The sequence below is a fragment of the Phacochoerus africanus genome, chromosome 9 (assembly GCF_016906955.1).
Source record: "Phacochoerus africanus isolate WHEZ1 chromosome 9, ROS_Pafr_v1, whole genome shotgun sequence".
Taxonomy (NCBI): domain Eukaryota; kingdom Metazoa; phylum Chordata; class Mammalia; order Artiodactyla; family Suidae; genus Phacochoerus; species Phacochoerus africanus.
In genome coordinates, this window is record NC_062552.1 from 29463725 (window position 1) to 29483462 (window position 19738).

The following is a 19738-nucleotide window of genomic DNA, read 5'->3' on the forward strand; positions in this document are numbered from 1 at the left end:
ATTTTACTTGTAGTTATAAAACCACCATCACAACATCACAATCCAATTTTACAACATTTCCATCCCAAACCCCAGCCCATTCCTCCCCTATTCCCGCTAGCAACCTGTCTCCTTTGGTAACTGTACGTTTTTCAAAGAGTCAGTTTCTGTTCTGCAAATAAGTTCATTGTATCCTTTTTTTAGATTCCACATATAAGTGATAGCATATGACATTTGTGTCTAACTTCACTTAGCATGATAACTTCTCATTCCATCTGTATTGCTGCAAATGCCATTATTTCATTCCTTTTTATGGCTGAGTAATATTCCATTGTGTATATGTACCACATCTTCTTTATCACTCCTCTGTCAATGGATATTTAGGTTGCCTCTATGTCTTGACTATTGTACATAGTGCTGCAGTGATCACTGGGGTACAGGTATCTTTTCAAGTCATGGTTTTCTCTGGATAGATGCCCAGGAGTGGGATTGCTGGATCAAATGGTGATTTTATTTTAGATTTTTAAGGAATCTCCATACTGTTTTCCATAGTGGTTGCACCAATTTACATTCCCACCAACAGCGTTAAGAGGGTTCCCTTTCCTCCACACCCTCTCCAGCCATTTATTCTTTGTGGACTTTTTGATGATGGCCATTCTAGCTGGTATAACATGGTACCTCATAGTATTTTGATTTGCATTTCTCTAATAATTAGTGATGTTGAACATGTTTTCGTGTGTTTTTTGCCCATCTGTATGTCTTCTTTAGAGAAATGTCTATTTAGATCTTCTGCCCATTTGATGTGTTTCCTAAATTCTCTGATTTTTCATTTTAGTGTACAAAAATCCAGTCAATTTCTGTGTATTACATTTATATCCTGCAACTTTACCAAATTCATTGATGAGCTCTAACAGGTTTCTGGCAGCATCTTTAGGATCTTCTAGGTAGAGTATCATGTCATCTGCAAACAGTGATAGTTTTTTTTTTCACTTTTTCTTTCCAATATGGATTCCTTTTAATTCTTCTGATTGTCATGGCTAGAACTTCCAAAACTATGTTGGATAATAGTGGCAAGAGTGGACATCCTTGTCTTGTTCCTGATCTTAGGGGTAATTCTTTCAGCTTTTCACCATTGAGAATGATGTTAACTGTGGGTTTGTCATATGTGGCCTTTATGATGTTGTGGTAGGTTCCCTCAGTGCCCACTTTCTGGAGGGTTTTTATCAGAAATGGGTGTTGGATTTTGTCAAAAGCTTTTTCTGCACCTATTGAGAGGATGATATGGTTTTTATTCTTCATTTTGTTAATGTGGTCTATCACACCGATTGATATGCGGATATTGATAAACCTTTGCATTCCTGGGATAAATCCTACTTTTAAAAATTTTTTTAAATTTATTTTTATGCTCATACCTGTAGCATATGGACGTCCCCAGGCTAGGAGTCAAATGGGAACTGTAGCGGGTGGCCTACACCACAGCTCATGGCTATACCAGATCCTTAACCCACTGAAAGAGGCCAGGGACCGAACTTGCATCCTCATGGATACCAGTCAGATTCATTTCCACTGAGAGGTGATGAGAACTCCGGGATAAATCCCATTTGATCATGTTGTACTATCCTCTTACTATAGTGCTGGATTTGGTTTGCTAATATTTTGGTGAGGATTTTTGCATCTATGTTCATCAGTGATACTGGCCTACAATTTTCTTTTTTCGTGTGGTATTTTTGTCTAGTCTTGGTATCAGGGTGATGGTGGCCTCAAAGAATGAGTTTGGGAGCGTTCCTTCCTCTGCAGTTTTTTGAATAGTTTCAGAAGGCAAAGTGTTAACTCTTCAGTATATTTTTGATAGAATTTGCCTGTTAAGCCATCTGGTCCTGGATTTTTATTTGTTGGAAGTTTTTAAATCACAGTTCATTTTCATTGGTAGTGATTGGTGTATTCATCTTTTCTATTTTATCTTGGTTTAGTCCTGGAAGATTGTACTTTTCTAAGAATTTGTCCATTTCTTCTAGGTTGTCTGTTTTATTGGCATATAGTTGCTTGTAGTAGTCCCTTATGATCCTTTGTATTTCAGTGATGACCACTGTAACTTCTTTTTCATTTCTAACTTTATTATGTTTTATCCATTTAATTCTATGTTATTGAATATTCCAAGAAGTCTTCACTCATTAGCCTAAAATAAAAAATCAACTGCCACTTTTAGGATCTCTGCTCTGATCCTTTTTTTTTTTTTTTTTTTTTGTCTTTTTAGGGCTGCCTACGCGGCCTATGGAGGTTCCCAGGCTAGGGGTCAAATTGGAGCTATAGCTGCTGGCCTCCACCACAGCCACAGCAACACAGGATCCAAGCTGCATCTGTGACCTACACCACAACTCACGGAAATGCCAGATCCTTAACCCAACTGAGCAAGGCCAGAGATTGAACCTGCATCCTCATGGATGCTAGTTAGGTGCGTTAACTACTGAGCCACGACAGGAACTCCTGATCCTGTTTAAATTCTTCTCATTGCTGCAGTGTCCCCTTGGATTTAGAAGGTGGTACTTTCAACAGTCTAATTTTCTGAATACCATACATTGCCTCATGTGATTCAAGACATAAAGAGCAAGTAGCACCTTGCCCAGGAAGAGAATGGGGAACGTCTGAATGTTCCCCAGGCACAGAGGACTGGAACAGATGGGGTCATACATCCTCCAAGGCAGCAGGTGCACATGGGTTACGTTTCAACCAGGGTCTCCACCTGAGAGCCCAAGTCCTCTGGGTGAGTGAGCAGAGACCCTGGGGAGAAAATTCATCAATGCAGGGCCTCCCCACAGCACATGGCATGTTACCTGCTTGCAGGCAGAGCGCAGGGCACTGAGATGGGCACTACCACAAGTATCACAATTTTCACCACTTAGCTAATGAGCTTATAGGACTGAACTTGCCAGAGCACTGAGCTGTGGGAGCTGGTGTGGGATCGACACAAGACTTGGCCAGAACCTTCTCACCTTAGTGATGGTCATTTCCCCAGTGAACATAGAGGACATCAGGTGGGAGATCTCCACAGCACATGGTAGAAGACTCCTGCTCGTCAGTAGTATGATTGGTGTTCCATGTTCTGGTGCTCTTCACACAGTTCATCCAGGAGCCCACTATCAAAGGGGCAGACGTTCTTACTAATGTAGAATAAGCTCACGTGGCCAACTTCAAGACCAACAAGAAAGAGGTGAAAAGAAAAACAATTCAACATCTTCACTGGTGACTTGGCAATGTGGTGTCTATTCCAAAATACCACCTTTAAAACTGAAGTAATGTCTAATCTCTTAAGGCATAATGAGACTCTTAGACACAGACATTCTCATTCAACATTTTGATAATTTATTCACAAAGATGGTCCAGAAAAGGACTGGGTCAGAATTACAGTGATAAGGGTTACAATAAAAGCCGCTCTAGTGGTACTATTTCTAGGGGCTGTAGCCAATCCAGAAAGCGTCTCATCTCTTAAAAGAGGGCAGAGACCACACCATCCAAGTGCTAGATCTTAAAGCAAAATATAGTGGAGGACATTGTTTTCACTGGCAAGCCTGGCTTCCCAAGAAGTGCGTGCCCACGTCAGTGGATTAAGGTGGGGTAGGGTGGAAGGAGGAGGCAGATGGAGAAGAAAAACACAAAATCATACAACTAGCCAGTAATAGCCGATGAGGAAGCAAGATCACCACGGGCTCAGGAACCGCTCACTGAAGCAGCTCCTCCAGCTCCTCCACGTCCATCTCCAGGGAGGAGTTGAGCGAGGCCAGGGCAGAGGATGCGTCTTTGCTCTTCTGGACATTCGCTCTGGGCTGGGGTGTTTCTGGCTGAGTGGATTCCTTCTTGAGGTCTTTGCCACCATTCAGAATCTTCTGGCTCTCAAAAAAGAACTGGTTTGGATGACTCAAAGAAAAGCCACAGTCATCCACCTGCACAGGAAAGCAAATGTTTACCACATTAATATGTAGCAAACTAAAGGGGCAGGCAGAATGGCAGCAACATGACAATAAAACTATATTGTTTTTAAATTAAATTAGAAAAAATAATAAGCAAAGAGAGATATTCCCAACCAAAAAATCTATACTGAGACATGTAGTGAATGCAAACAGCCTTTTTTACTCATTGATTTCTAATGTAGACAGTTTCCGTATGTGGGAGAATTCAGACACATGTCCTTTTAATATCTTCATTAATCTAAGGCAAGTTCTAAAATTGGCAATAGGAGTGATGCTCTTGTAGGAATAATCAATAGGAGGGATGCTAACAAAAGCAGATTTGAGAAATAAACACTTCTTTTTAATGATTATGTCAAAAACTTAGTGTTTCAATCTAATTTTCATATCTTATTTTTTTAAAAAAGGAAAGACACTGAATACTAGGCCTAAGTTTGTGAAAGTTCTGAGGCCTCTTAATCAAAAGGGTGTGGAAGCAATGGGACTGGCAGCAGGTTTGATCCCTGGCCCGCCACAGTGGGTTGGTGATCCAGCCTGGTTGCAACTGTGGCTTGGATCTGATCCCTGGCCCAGGAACTCTATGTGCTGGGGTGAGGCCCAAAATAAGAAGGAAAAAAAAAAGGGGGGGGGGTGTCCCACAAGTAATTAAGAACACAAATTAAAACCCTTAAGCTGAGCAAGCAAATTAAAGAATACAGTCCACAAGGGAAAGTGTTGTACAAAGCTGGTGCTGAAAATACCAGCCAGATGCATTCAACTGGTGAGAGCCCTATTCTGATAAAACCGATGAGAATCTGGAGATCGCTTGTGGCTCAGGGGTTTAAGGATCTGACATTGCTATAGCTGTCATTTAGGTCGCAGCTGTGGCTTGGATTCAGTTTCTGGCCTGGGAACATCCATATGCTGTGGGGGAAGCCCCCCTCCCCCCAAAAAAAACCTAAAAAAGCACCTAATGAGAATTTGTTGTTGTTTACTACTTTATTAATGTTTAGTCCTTTCAATTTTGCAAAGAAAGTTTGTATGTTTTTAAATAAAAAACACTATTTTCAACAGGTGTAACAGTAAGAGGGCTGGCCCCATGGTAGAGCAGACCAGCTCCAGGCCTCCCAGTGATTGGCTGTGTGGGTGCTCTGGGCAAGTCAGGTAAACTACGAATCTAGACAGGAAAACACTAATGACAGTTGTGGCCCTGGTCAGGTTCGTAAGCTTTAGATGAATTCCTCAACAGCCTGGGTCTTCTCTGCCCCTTTGACCCTCGCCCTCAGCACCCCCCAAGGCTCTGAATGGGGATGTGAGTGTGTCCAGCTCGGTGCTGCTCTGTGGACCAAAGAAGCCAGTGTGTCCAGAGCACTAACCTCTGGGCCTGGCCTGTGTGAGGAGCTCTGCAGATGGTGGCTGACACTCCCATTATTATTTTCATTATTATCAGTGATGTTAGAGGATATGTTTTTTTCTATGAAATACCTTATAGAAATTCTGCAGTTAGGGAAGCACAAGAGAAAACTTATTTCATGAAAACTAGAAAGCATAAACATGATAAAACTTAGCTTGTCACAGTAGCTGATAATGAATTCAATACATGCAACATCTTTTGGGGGAGTCATGGATCCCTGTGAAATCTGATAAAATACCGAGCTCCCCCCAAAACATGCAAATGCACTTAAAAAAAATGTTTCGAAAGGCACGCAGCCCTCTGCGTCCACTCCTGGTTACCCATCTTGGGCTACAAAGCCATGATCAGGACTGGTGGTTGCAAACTAGGGGTCTGTGGGCCAAGCTGACTTGCAGATGTGCTACTGGCCTGCATGGGGCCTTAAAATGTGTCAGTGTGAATGCCTCTAACAGCACGACTGCTTCAGTGGCGTTCATCTTGGCCAGCTTCACTTTTGGGGTTATGTGCCAGCCCCTGCAGGCCTCAGTGTTTGTGATTATGTGTTACATCTCTCAGAACCTACCAGCAAGGCCTTCTGTGCTAAAGGCAAGGTAACAAGCAAATGCTTTTCCCCAATTCCCTTGCAGCCAGGGGTCCGGGTGGACCAGGTTCCGCAGAATAGGCAAGCATGAGATGTGGAAGAGAGACCAGGGCAACGTGAGGTGGCAGCCACAAGTGAAAGCGCCTGATCTTCTACAAGGAAGATGGCAGAAGCCTGTGGTTCTGGTTCTGGACCTGTTCTGGGGGCTGGCTGCCTGAGGCCTGCAGGTCCACTGGCCCAGCACCTGCTCTTGTGAGTGAAGCTCTACTGGGGCATGAGCAAGCCTGCCCTTCACACTGTCTCTGCACAGCGTCTATAGGGCAGCAGCCGTGAGAAGCCACATGGGCCATGAAGCCTGAAACTTTCACCAGAAAGCCTGCTCACCCGTGATCACATCCTGAGAAGTGGAGTGGTGGGTGGCAGCTACAGTAAAGTAGACAATATTCCTGGTTCTGTGACATCCAGAATTAATTCCCTGGCCCTTCTATACATTTTATAAGCTACCTAATAAAGTGTAATAAATCCCTTTGTGCTGAAAACAGCTGGAGTGGTTTCTTTTGCTGCAGCTAAAACCCCTGAATGAAAGAAAGACACAGTTAACAGAAGACAAAGAATTAGGTTATAAAAGCTTAAAAATTTACTTACATTATGTGTCACCTCAAAGTACTTCTGACAGGCTACCTGGTAATGTGTGCCTTTCACTAAATCCAAAATCTAAAATGAATGGAAGGAAGAGAAGGAAAAAATTAGAAGTTAGGTTTCTTCTAAACCACTGCAGCTCCCGATTGCCAGCCTTTTCATAATCTTCATTCCAGACAGGAAATGCATTAAATCATGTAGCACGTTGTACCCCTGCAGCCTGGACACTGTGATAATTCTGACATTATACAGCAGCTGTTTAGGTCAGCATTAGACCACAGATGACAAGAGATAGTAAGGATCTTTCTGACCTACCAACTGTGAATTTCAATAACTTTGCCTTGACAACAAGATGAAAACAGATCCTAGTATTATGACTTTGACAGTTATTGTCAGAATATCATATTGCAACATCTCTTCCAAAATTGTGGATATAAATCTAGTAATCTAAATGGTTGGTGCATGAAGCAATCAAGTATACTATTTAGATTTTTATTTTCCACATTACCAGTTTATACAGACAGAGCATAAACTACAGCTGTGTGCCCATCAGGAAAATTGAATGTAAACCCTTTGGATGAGGATCTGTGCAGAGGGAATGCTTTTGCCTTCAATCAGATTTGTCCTTTTTTGAAATGAAGTTATTTCTAGTAAAGCTCAGCAGAATATGAGAGTAAATAGTCTATTCTGAACACCTATTAGGAACAGCGTCCTATCTTGTGTAAATACAATTTGCTTTCCAGTTCTACTTCATGTAATCTCTTCCGAGGGTGCCAGCTCCCACTCTTATCAGCAGGGTGCAATGCCAGTGGAAATTTGTAGTTTCATCACCTCCCCTGGCAAATAAATAAAATATACACCTGGCCTATTGATAAACACAATAAAATGCTGGAATTAAGAGAGTGCCTCAAACGAAGGAAAAGACAGTCGGGAGAAATCCTAATTTCTATCCCTTTTCAAAAGGCTGACCTTCCTATGACAAAAAGAAATGTGCAAGAAGTCTTCTCATTATTGAGAAGGCTTAGACACATACACACAAAATTACAGGGCAGAGGGGCATCATGTAATACAAGAGTATGCTTAAAAGAAATGTTTTTCTCTATCTTATAGATTACATTTCTAAATTTCAGGTCACCTTTTATTAAATTCTACGTAAAGGACCCAAGCAAATGCCAACCAATCAGAGCACCTGGGGTCCTGCTTGTCTGCCCATTTGACCTGTTCACTTGCTTGAATTATTAGAGAAAAAATGAAAAATCTATTTTAAATTGATGACTATACATTTTTAAAGTGAAGAAAGTCACAAAGGTTTAAAAGTAATTCTAACATTCTGAGATCATATTCACTAGTTTTTACACATAGACAACAATTCAGACTGTCTTGAGATGAATGTAATGGGTTACTGGCAAACATCAATGATACTAATATATGAATATCTATGAACTATAATCTTGGAGAAGCAGGGACTTCAAACATAAACTTTAGTCTAAATAAATTACCCAGAGCAGTTCTTGCTCCAGTGCCCCTTTTCCAGTAAAGTCTGCTTTGTCAGCACGTGCGTCTCCTCAGACAATTCATTTTCGAGGGTTAGATCAGAGCCACTCTCACGCTCTGGAAGGAATCCCCTCTGTAACGTAAACAAACTCAGGCTGTCCTAGCCTGTCCTGCCAGGGAGACCCTGACACGAGAGGCCACTTGGAAAAGCATCCAGCCAGCCCTGGGGAAGGCACACAGGAGTAAGCTCCTCCCTGGAGCTGAACCTTAAAGTGACTGCAGCTGCTGGGAAACTATGATCTGCAGTCTGTGACCTTGAGCTGCAACGACCCAGTTAAGCGTCTTCTCAATTCCTCAGCCACAGAAACAATGAGGAGCAGGGTCAACATGGCAGAGGAGTAGGATGTGACGCTCACCTTCTCCCACAAACACATTAAAAAAACCACCTACACATAGGACAATTCACACAGAACATCTACTGAACGTTGGCAAAAGACCCTAAATCTCCAAAAAGGGCAAGAAACCCTCCACGTAACTGGGTAGAACAATGGGAAGAGAAAGAGGATCAGGACAAGACAAGCACTGAGCCCGTCGGAAAGTGAGAAAGAGGAAACGAACCCGCGCCCTACGAAGGCACCTAAGCAACAGGAAGAGCAGCTGAAATGAGGGTCCTCAGGGACCTCTGAGGCGTTTCTCAAAGTCTAAGAGAGAAGCGCAGCAGATGGACTGGAGGGCAAAGCAGAGAGAGAGCCACAAAGTTCATCAGTACCACCACCCTGGACACCACAGCCTGAGACACTCAGAAGGAGGCTGGGTGCAGTCCTGGGAAGACTAGGGTTGGCTGTTGGGAGACAGCCTGAAGGGCTGGGAAGCAGTGCACCAAGGGCTGGGGAGTGGAGGGCCACAGCCAAGGGAACCCAGGAGGAGGCGTGGACATGCAGGAGAAGCAAGGCGCCACTGCTGGGAAGGGCAAGTGGAGGAAGGGTGGACCGCAGTATGAATATCTTTCTCTTACACACGCACGTGTGGATTCTCAGACAGCGAGGCTATGGGCGGCAAGGTGCCTCTTGCACAGGCTATGAGTGGGGGCACCTCCTGCGTGAGCTAAGTGTGATAGGGTGGCTCTCACATGGTCTGGAGTCAGCGGTGGGGCAAACCACCGCAGTCACCTCAGATTCCAGAGGTGGGTGTGGCCACCCACCACTGGGGTCCATGAAGAGTCACCACCCGAAGCCTCAGTCACCTCAGAGGTCGGCACAGAGGAAGGCACTGAAAACAAGCAACCCCCATTGTTGCTCTCACTCCCATGGGAACACACACCCTGCTGCTGCCACTGCCAAACATTCTGGGCACCGCTTACACCTGCCTGAAGGTCACTTTCACTTTCCAGGGCCCTGCAACCAGGAACAGCCTGCACCACCTTCCTGTGGGTCCTTGCCACTGTCAATGGCCCAGCAACCAGGACCTGGCTCCTAGCCCTGCTCATTGCCTCTCACCTCCCTGGAAGCATGTGCAGCACCCTATTGAGGGGACATCGTAAGCTCTTACAAAATACCCAGGGGCGCTCTCCCATATAAATAGTCCTCCAAGACTACTGTAGATGTTTTCCCTAAACTCAGAAAATAAAAATATAAGCAAAATGAAAATGCTTAGGAACCATTTCCAGTTTAAAGAACAGGAGAATTCTCCAGAAGGAGCAAACCATGAGACAGACCCATGCAGTTTAACAGACACCAAGTTCAAATGGAGATAGTGAAAATACTGAAGGAATTAAGGGTGAATATGAAGGAATTAAGAGTGGATATGGGAGTTCCCATCATGGCGCAGCGGTTAACGAATTCGACTAGGAACCATGAGGTTGTGCGTTCGATCCCTGGCCTTGCTCAGTGGGTTAACGACCCGGCATTGCCATGAGCTGTGGTGTAGGTTGCAGACACGGCTCAGATCCCACGTTGCTGTGGCACTGGCAAAGGCCGGGTGGCTACAGCTCCGATTCGACCCCTAGCCTGGGAACCTCCATATGCTGTGGCAGCGGCCCTAGAAAAGGCAAAAAGACCAAAAAAAAAAAAAGAGAGAGAGTGGATATGAACAGTAATGCAGATAACTTTAGAAAGGACAGAAAAAATAAGGAAGAATCAAGACAAATTATAAAATTCACTTGCAGAGATGCAAATTGGGTTAAAGGCAATGAAGAGCAGAATAAATAATGCAGAGAAGTGAATTAGTGACTTGGGAGATAGAATAATGGAAATCACCCAATCAGGACAGCAGAAGGAAAATCAAATGAAAACACATGAAAGCAATATAAGAGACCTATGGGATGATATAAAGTGGGCCAATCTACATATGGTAGGGATTCCAGAAGGAGAGTAAAAAGAAAAGGGAATTGAAAGTATATTTGAAGAAATTACGGCTGAACACTTTCCAAATCTAAAGGATACAAATATCAAGGTACAGGAATCACAAAGAGCCCAAACAAGTTGAACCCAAACAGGCCCACACCAAGATATATAATAAAAATGGCGAAAAGTTCAAGAGAGGAATCTAAAGGCAGCAAGAGAAAAACAAAGAGTTCATTATAAGAGAACAATTGCACCCCTGCCCCCAGCATAAAGCTATTAGCTAACTGCTCTACAGAAACACTACTGACCAGAAGAGAGTGGCAAGATATATTCAAAGTTCTAAAAGGAAAAAAATTTGCAGCCTAGAATATTCTACCTAGCAAGAATATCATCTAAAATAGAAGAAGAAATAAAGAATTTCTCCAACAAACAAAAACTAAAAGAGTACAGCAATACTAAAAACATTATAAAAGAAATACTGAATGGGCTCCTCTAAACAAAAAAGAAGTAAAAAGAAATAGAGAAATAGGATGGAGGAAATCACACTTGGAAAGCAAACACTTAAACAACCCAGAATACAGATATAAAAGGAAAAAAAAAAAAAACCTACTGTAAGAGCAATGATAAACACAAGGAACAGCAAAGGATAAGCATGAAGATGTTAAAAAAAGGATCTCAAAATCATAAAACGTGGGGAAGGAAAGTAAAGAAAATGTAGACTCTTTTTTTAAGAATGTGTTTGAGCCTATATGACTATCAGGTTAAAGCAAGCAGATACAGGAAGGTATTAACATACTTGAAAAACAGGGCAACCACAAATCAAACCAAACAATACATTCACAAAAACTAAAAAGAGGACACAAGCATAAACTAATAAAAGGAAGTCATCCAAAAAAAAAAAGGAACAAAGGAGAAACATAGAATCAACTGGAAAACAAGGTTTAAAATGGAAATAAATACATACTTATCAATAATTACCTTAAATGTCAATGGACTGAATGCACCAATCAAAAGACATAGCATGGTGGACTGCATAAAAAGCAAGAGCATACAATATGCTACCTACAAGAGACCCACCTTAGGTCAAAGAAACATAAATTGAGAGTGATGGGATGGAAAAAGATATTTCATGTGAATGGAAAAGACAGGAAAGTATGAATTGCAATACTCATATCAGACAAAATAGGCATTAAAATGAAGGCCTAAATGAAAGACAAAAAAGGACACTATTTAATGATAAAAGGATCCATTCAAGAAGAGGATATTAACACTCATCAATATATATGCCCCTAATATAGGAGCACCCAAATATATACAACAAATACTAATATACATAAAAGGAGAAATTGATGGGAATACAACAACAGTAGGAGAATACTTTAACACCCCACTCACAGTGATAGATCCTCTAAACAGAAAATCAATAAGGCAACAGAGATTCTAAATGACACAATAGGAAAGTTAGACCTAATGAAATTTTCATGATGTTACAACCAAAAATATCAGAATATAGTTTCTTCTTTCTTTCTTGCCTTGTAGGGCTATACCTGTGGCATTTGGAAGTTCCCAGGCTAGGGACAGAATTGGAGCTATAGGTGGGGCCATAGTCACAGCCACAGAAACTTGGAATCTGAGCCATGTCTGCAACCTACACCACAGCTCACAGCAACTCCAGATCCCTGAACCACTAAGTGAGGCCAGGGATCGAACTTGTATCCTCATTGATACTACTTGGATTCGCCTCCACTGCACCATAAAGAGAACTCCCAGAATATACATTCTGTTCAAGTGCACACAGAACATTCTCAAGGACTGACCACATACTGGGGCACAAAACTAACCTCAACAAATTTAAGAGTATAGAAATAATTTCTATTTAAGTATCTTCTCTGACCACAATGGCATAAAACTAAAAATCAACCACAGGAAAAGAAATGAGAAAAAACTGACTACATGGAAGCTGAACTAAAAACAAATGAGTCAATGAAGAAATCAAAAAGGAAATTAAAAATACCTCAAGACAAATGATAATGACCATGGAGTGGTTATACAACTATTCACAATCTATGGGATGCTGCAAAAGCAGTGCTTAGAGGGAAATTCATAGCAATACAGGCCTTCCTCAGAAAAAAAGAAAAGGAGTCCCCTTCATGGCTCAGCAGCTAACAAACAAACACGACTAGGATCCATGAGGATGCAGGTTAGATTGCTGGCCTCACTCAATGGGTTAAGGATCTGGCATTGCTCTGAGCTGTGGTGTAGGTTGCAGATGTGGCTCAGATCCCACAAGCTGTGGCTGTGGTGTAAGCCGGCAGCTGTAACTCTGATTTGACCCCTAGCCTGGGAACTTCCATATGCCATGGGCACGGCTCTAAAAAGCAAAAAAAAAAAAAAAAAAAAAAAAAATTTCAAATCAAGAACTTAACTTTCCACCTAAAAGAAATACAAAAAGAAGAACAAACAAAACCTAAAGTCAAAAGGAAGGAAGTCATAAAGATGAGAGAGGAAATCAATAAAATAAAATAGAGATTGAAAAAAAATAAAACCAAGAGCTGGTTCTTTGAAAGGGTAAACAAAATTGACACACCTCTGGCCAGACTCACCAAGAAGAAGAAAGAAAGAACTCAAAATAAGAAACAAAAAAGGAGAAATTGCAACAGATACTGCAGAGATACAGAAAAAATACTAGGAACAATCATATGCCAATAAATTTAACAACCTAGAAGAAATGGACAACCTTCTAGAGACATATAGCCTGCCAAAACTTAATCAAGAAGAAACAGATCAACTGAACAGATGGATCACTAGAAATGAAACTTAATATGTAATAAAAACACTCCTACAAACAAGTCTAGGACCAGATGGCTTCACAGGCAAATTCCACCAAACATACAAAGAGGAACTTATACCCACCCTTCTCAAACTTTTCTAAAAGGTTGAAGAAGAAGGAACCCTCCCAAAGACCTTCTATGAAGCCTAGTTATCAAAACCAAAGAAACTACCAAAAAAGAAAATTAGAGGCCAATATCTTTGATGAATATAGACACAAAAATTCTCAACAAAATTTTAACCAACTGAATCCAGCAACATATAAAAAAGATCATACACCACAACCAAGTGGGATTCATCCCAATTTCACAAGGATGGTTCAACATATTCAAATCAGTCAATGTCATACACCACATTAGCAAAAGAAAAGTCAAAAACCACAGATCATCTCAGTAGATGCAGAAAGAGCATTTGACAAAATGCAACATCCATTCATCATAAAAACTCTTACCAAAGTGGGTATAGAGGGAACACATGTTAATCATAATAAAAGCCATTTATGACAAACCCAGCCAATGTAATACTCAATGGAGAAAAGGTGAAAGAAAGCCTTCCTGCTAAAATCTGGAACAAGACAAGGATGCCCATTCTCTCCACATTTATTCAACATAGTATTGGAAGTCCTAACCACAGCAATCAGACAAACAAAAGAAAAAAAAGGTATCCAACTGGAAAAGAAGAGGTAAAACTGTCACTCTATGCAGATGACATGATACAATACATAGAATACCCTAAGGACTCCACACAAAAACTACTCAAACTGATCAATGAATTCAGCAAAGTAGGATACAAGATTAACATTCAGAAATCAGTTGCATTTCTGTATACTAACAATGAAATATGAGAAAAAAAATACAATACCTTTCAAAAATCTCACTCAAAAAAATTAAATCCCTAGGAATAAACCTGACCCAGGAGGTGAAAGACTTATATGCTAAGAACTATAAAACATTAATCAAAGAAATTAAAGAGAATTAAAAGAAAGGGAAAGATATTCCATGCTCCTGGATTGGAAGAATTAATATCATTAAAATGGCTATACTAACCCAAAGCAATCTACAGATTCAATACAATCCCTGTCAAATTACCCATGACATTTTGCACAGAACTAGAACAAACAATCTAAACATTTATATGGAACCATAAAATTTTGCACAGAACTAGAACAAACAATCTAAAAATTTATATGGAACCAGAATTGCCAAAGAATCCTGAAGAACAAAAACCAAACAGGAGGCATAACTCTCTCAGACTTCAGACAATATTACAAAGCTACAGTAATCAAGACAGAGTGGTACTGGTACCAAAAGAGACATACAGACCAAAGGAATAGAATAGAGAACCCAGGAATCAACCCAGACACCTATGGTCGATTAATCTTCGACAAAGGAGGCAAGAATATACAATGGGAAAAAGACAGACTCTTCGACTAGTGGTGCTGGGAAAACTGGACAGCTGCGTGTAAATCAATTAAACCGGAACACACCCTCACACATGCACAAAAATTAACTCAAAATGGCTTAAAAGACTTAAATATAAGACAAGGCACCATGAAACCCCTAGAAGAGAACATAGGCAAAACATTCTCTGACATTAACCTTACAAATGTTTTCTTAGGTCAGTCTCATAAGGTAATAAAAATAAAAACAAAAATAAACAAATGGGACCTAACCAAACTGACAGGCTTTTACACAGAAAAATAAACCATTAAAAAAAAGACAACCTATGGAATGGGAGAAAATAGTTTCAACTGACACAACCCACAAGGGCTTAATCTCTAAAATAAACAATTTATACAACAGGAAAAAAAAAAAAATGACCCAATTGAAAAATGGGCAGAACACCCGAACAGACATTTCTCCAAGGAAGACATACAGATGGCCAAGCTGCCCATGAAAAAATATTCAACATCACTAATTATTAGAGAAATGCACATCAAAACTACAGTGAGGTACCACCTCACACCAGTCAGAATGGCCATCATTAACAAGTCAACAAATAAAAAATGCTGGAGAGGGTGTGGATGGAGAAAAGGGAACCCCCCTTCACTGTTGGTGGGAATGTAAATTGGTACAACCACTGTGGAAAACAGTGGTATATATACACAATGGAATACTACTTGGCCATCAAAAAGAACAAAATAATGCCATTTGCAGCAGCATGGATGGAACTAGAGACTAAGTGAAGTCAGAAGGAGAAACACAAATACCATATGATATCACTTACATGTGGAATCTAATATATGGCACAAATGAACCTATTTATAAAACAAACTCATGGACATAGAGAACAAATCTGTGGTTTCTAAGGGAGAGGGAGTGGGATGGACTGAAGTTTGGGGTTGGTAGAAGCAACCTATAGCATTTTGAGTGGATAAGCAATGAGGTCCTGCTGTATAGCACAGGGAACTATATCTAATCACTTGTGATGGAACATGATGGAGGATAATGTGAAAAAATTGTATATAAATGTATAACTGGTTCACTTTGCTAAACAGCAGAAATTGACAGAACACTGTTAATCAACTATTTTAAAAAAAACAACAGGAAAAGAAAAGAGAAGGGCCTTGCACCATTCAATGAAGTTTGGTTTTTTTCCCAAATGGAATGGGAGCTACTGCTGTGTCCTAAACACAAAGGACTTACCTTTTTTTTTCTTTTTTAGGCCTCCCCACAGCATATGGAGCTTCCAGGCCAGTGATCAAATCCAAAGGTTGCAGATCCCATTGAGTCAAATTGAAAACTCCCTACATTTTTAACTGGATAATCTGCCTGCTGTGCTAGCAACAGCCTGAGGGGGTGGTGGCAGGGAGTGAGCTCATTGCAAGAATCCAGGGAACACATGAGGGAGGCTGGGACCAGGTGTCAACAGTCCTGGTGGTAAGAAGGGTCATATTTGGGACAGAAGCATTTTCCACTTAATGGCCATGAACCGTTTTTGAAAAACAGCTGTTCTACATGAAAATGCCCCATCAGAGCCTGTATTCCAGTCTCCTGGAGTAAAGCATGACCTACTCCCATATTCTTGGCTCCCTAAAAAAAAACAACTAGGCTTAAAAGTCAGTAAAATGCCCACATATCAGTGAACACTATTATGTAAAATAAATTTGAAATACCACAAATAACATTCACCAGTCACTCAGCAATGTGACTAACCAATGGAGGCTTTTATGCAGTAATGCTGAGCATGTGCCTGAAGCCCCCAGTGTCAGCAGCATCTCAGGTGCCCACCTCTGCTGATCTGGACCTTCTCATAAGTAAGTCTACTACTATACTATCTATGCAGCATGCAACCCGATTCAGTCTCTGCACCTCCTTTCCTGACTTCTGATAGAAACATCCACTGCAAACATTGTATTAAGACACCCTACAGGTACATCTATGTTGAGGTTGGTGCTGAATGACTCCAGGGCAGGAAACCAAAGGAAGGGAAAGGAGAGCTGAGGTGTCAGAAAGACACTAACATTTAGTTTGGGAAATAGGAGCAAAAAATACAAACATGGCAAAGAAACACCAAAATCCAAGAAGGACAGATGCCCGAGGGAGGGAGGTTGTGGAACAGATTTGGAGTCCAAGCTTCCCTCTCTACAACCTGCTTACACACCCCAGGAAGGACTAGCTGCTTGTCCCAAAGTGAAGCACTTACATGTCTGTGTCCACACAGACACGCCGGGAAGGCTGGCAGGGCTGGCCTACGGTGACGGCTGAAATGCTGAGGGCTGTCATTATGGAGCCACCTGTACTTCCTGAAACCCACAGTCTCAGGGTTGGGCTCGTTCAGAATTTTAATTTTTTGTGTAGTCATAATTCAAGTAACCTTTTTTTAAAGGGCTCCATTTTAACAAAAAAGTGCATGTCCCCGAGCTGTGGACAGACAGCGCTAACTTAGAGCCAGACTCTGGGGCCTGAGAAAGGCACCAGGTCCACCTGCAAGTGGTGTGCTTTTCTCTGCAACAGAAATTTTTGTCTTATGTTTTCTCAGGAATGAAGGACTACGGGGTGTGGTGATATTTTACAACATATTAATTTTGACCTTACCTATCTAGCCTTGTTTTTTCCTTTCAAATATGCTTTTTGGCATGTGAGGGTTATGAGTTCGTTCATAATATGCTTGCTTATATGTATGTTTTTATGTTGGGTGTGTGGTGAATGTGACATTGGAATTTTTTCAAGAAAAAAAATTCTGTAGAGAAGCCCAAATGAAGAAGATGTGGTGGGCAACAGTATGACCTTTTGGACGAGGTCTGTTTCTCCAGCAGAGCTTCTGAAGGGCCAGCTCCCCAAGGCAGAACCGGCCAGAGGGAGGGTTTTAGAGAGAACAGGTAAGGGACATACACACAGAGCTGGGAACCCTTCAAGAGGAAGGAATGTAGGGAGACAAGAGAAAGTAAATAGCAAGATTAAAGAAGCAGGTGTCAGGGCGGGGGCGTGTTGGGGAGGGGAATGCAGAAAGCCAGAGAAATGTGCTCAGTGAGATGGAGCCCTCAGCTTGCTACCTGCGCGGCCTGGGAACACCCCCGTGTGGCCCACAGCCAGTGGCCCTGCACACCCAGCAAAGACAGGAATTCCCCTCCAGGGGCTACAGTCCACCCTGGGAGACCCTTGAGCTCACCCTGGTTTCCTCCCAATCCAACGTTAATACCCAAAGAACAGTTCTTTAAGGAGGAAACCAAGTCAAGTGCCAATTCGATGTCTGGGCTAGAAGTTTCCTAACTCTGCTTTAGAAAAATATAATTACACCATTTGAACAAAGGCTTATTTGAAAACTCAAGCTTACTGTTTAAAGAAAAAGTTCCTATGAATCTAAGAATATTGCTCAAATGGCAATTTGGTTTTTAATGCCCACATTTCTAGGCTAAAGTACAAAATGTCAAGAGTAACAATCCATTTGTTGTTCTAAGTAGTACCTGAGAAGTCAAAGGCTAAGGAGTGGCATCAAACTACTATATTTTGGCAACTCATATTAACTTTTTTTCTCTGTATTTTAAACTATTTATCAGCTCACTAAAGTCCATCAGGAAGAATATTAGATGGCTTTTTTTTTTTTTTTTGCCATAGCAAGCATGAGGAAGTTTCTATTAGGGATCGAACCTGTGCCACAGCCGTGACAACACCAGGTCCTTAACCCACTGAGCCACCAGGGAACTCTTTTTTTTTTTTTAAAAAACAATGCAGCTTGTCATCTTTACAAGAAAGGGTTCATCATATCTGTATTTGCTAAGTTTGGCAGAAGCATTAATTACATTACATTGACTATTTCATCCTCAAGGCAGATTACTGTTTGGGTTTGGAATCCTAAAGAAATGGCTTACCTTCATCCTTGCAGGGGGACAGAGAGCAAACAGGGTCACATTTTTCTCACAGCTGGATGACAGGCACGTGATACAAAGTACTGATGGGAAACGCTACCTTTATACTTATACACAACATACATATATGAAAAAGAAATCCAGATGACACTGCCTTGTGCCTTTGTTCCATGCCCACCGTGAGGTCCAGGGGACTGTCCAGCAGCAGGCGGTGTCCCACCCCCACCCCTTGGCCTCAGGGAGCAGCAGCACAGCTCGGTAAGCTGCCCTTACCACCCAACACACAGCTCACCTGTCTCTAACTGAAGGTTGTATTCTGTTGTATTCAAAAGTGATCATAAACTTGTTTCTTCCTAAAAAAGTCCATCTCTCAAGAGTAAGTATTTGCTGATACTTTTCTACTGCATTCCTAACCCTCCTTTATTTCAAAGATGAAAGAAAAGGCAGTCAGGATGCGGAGTCTAGGACACTTCTGAACACATTATTTGCCAAGAAGTTTTCTGACTCACTCTTTGTTGTCTGTAAACACAGTTATCTGACTGAATTGATTCTACCTCCCAGAGTCTTTAAAACTCATCCTCTCCCCCCACCCCCACATCCAACAGTCAGGCCCTCACCATTCCCTTTTATGGCCAAGCTTCTTGCTGGACCCCTTCCTCATTCAAGACAGCTCCCAAACCACTACCCTAGTAACTCTCCTGAAACTTCATCCTAACCCGGTCCCGAAAGCTCACAAGGCTGGGGTCATCAGGCCCGTCTCCCCACTGCCCCCCTGCCCCGGCCCCCGATCCTCACACTCCATCTGGCTTCTCCCAAGTGTGCTGTTAGGTATTTCAACTCCCAGAGTTCTAGTGAGACTCAGGGGGTCACTGTTCCATTTGGGTTAGTCCAGAATTTCCTAAGTTTGTGTAGGGTAGGACTCTCCAGGGTGGTGTTTCTCACCAGTCTGTCCCCAGAACCTGCTTCCATGGCTCTCCCAGGACCAGGGCTCCTCAGAACACAGCCTGAGCGCTGCAACTCCACGTGCTTGCCTCCCCACTGGACTGTGACCTCCCAGGCGGAGGGTCTTGTTAGTTCTGGGTCTTGAGTAGCAGCTGGGATACAGTCATTTGCTGACGCTGAATGACGCCTTCCCCTTCACTGGCTAGGCCTGACTCCTACTCCACCTCCACACCCAATCCAGACATCGCTTCCTCCGCGAAGCACTCCCTC

General features: G+C 41.9%; 1 protein-coding gene across 7 annotated transcripts in view; it reads right to left on the minus strand.

Moving 5' to 3' along the window:
* Window positions 1–3316: 3316 nt before the first annotated feature.
* The window catches only part of PRIM2 (DNA primase subunit 2), a 373431-nt gene continuing 357009 nt past the window's right edge, over window positions 3317–19738 (minus strand). For all 7 annotated transcript variants that reach the window (XM_047794656.1, XM_047794660.1, XM_047794657.1 and 4 more), the window contains 2 exons: window positions 6560–6628; window positions 3317–3917 (listed from right to left, as the gene is read on the minus strand). In XM_047794656.1, the coding sequence (XP_047650612.1) occupies window positions 3696–3917; window positions 6560–6628 (291 nt within the window). In that variant the 3' untranslated portion in view covers window positions 3317–3695. The remainder of the gene's footprint in view (window positions 3918–6559; window positions 6629–19738) is intronic.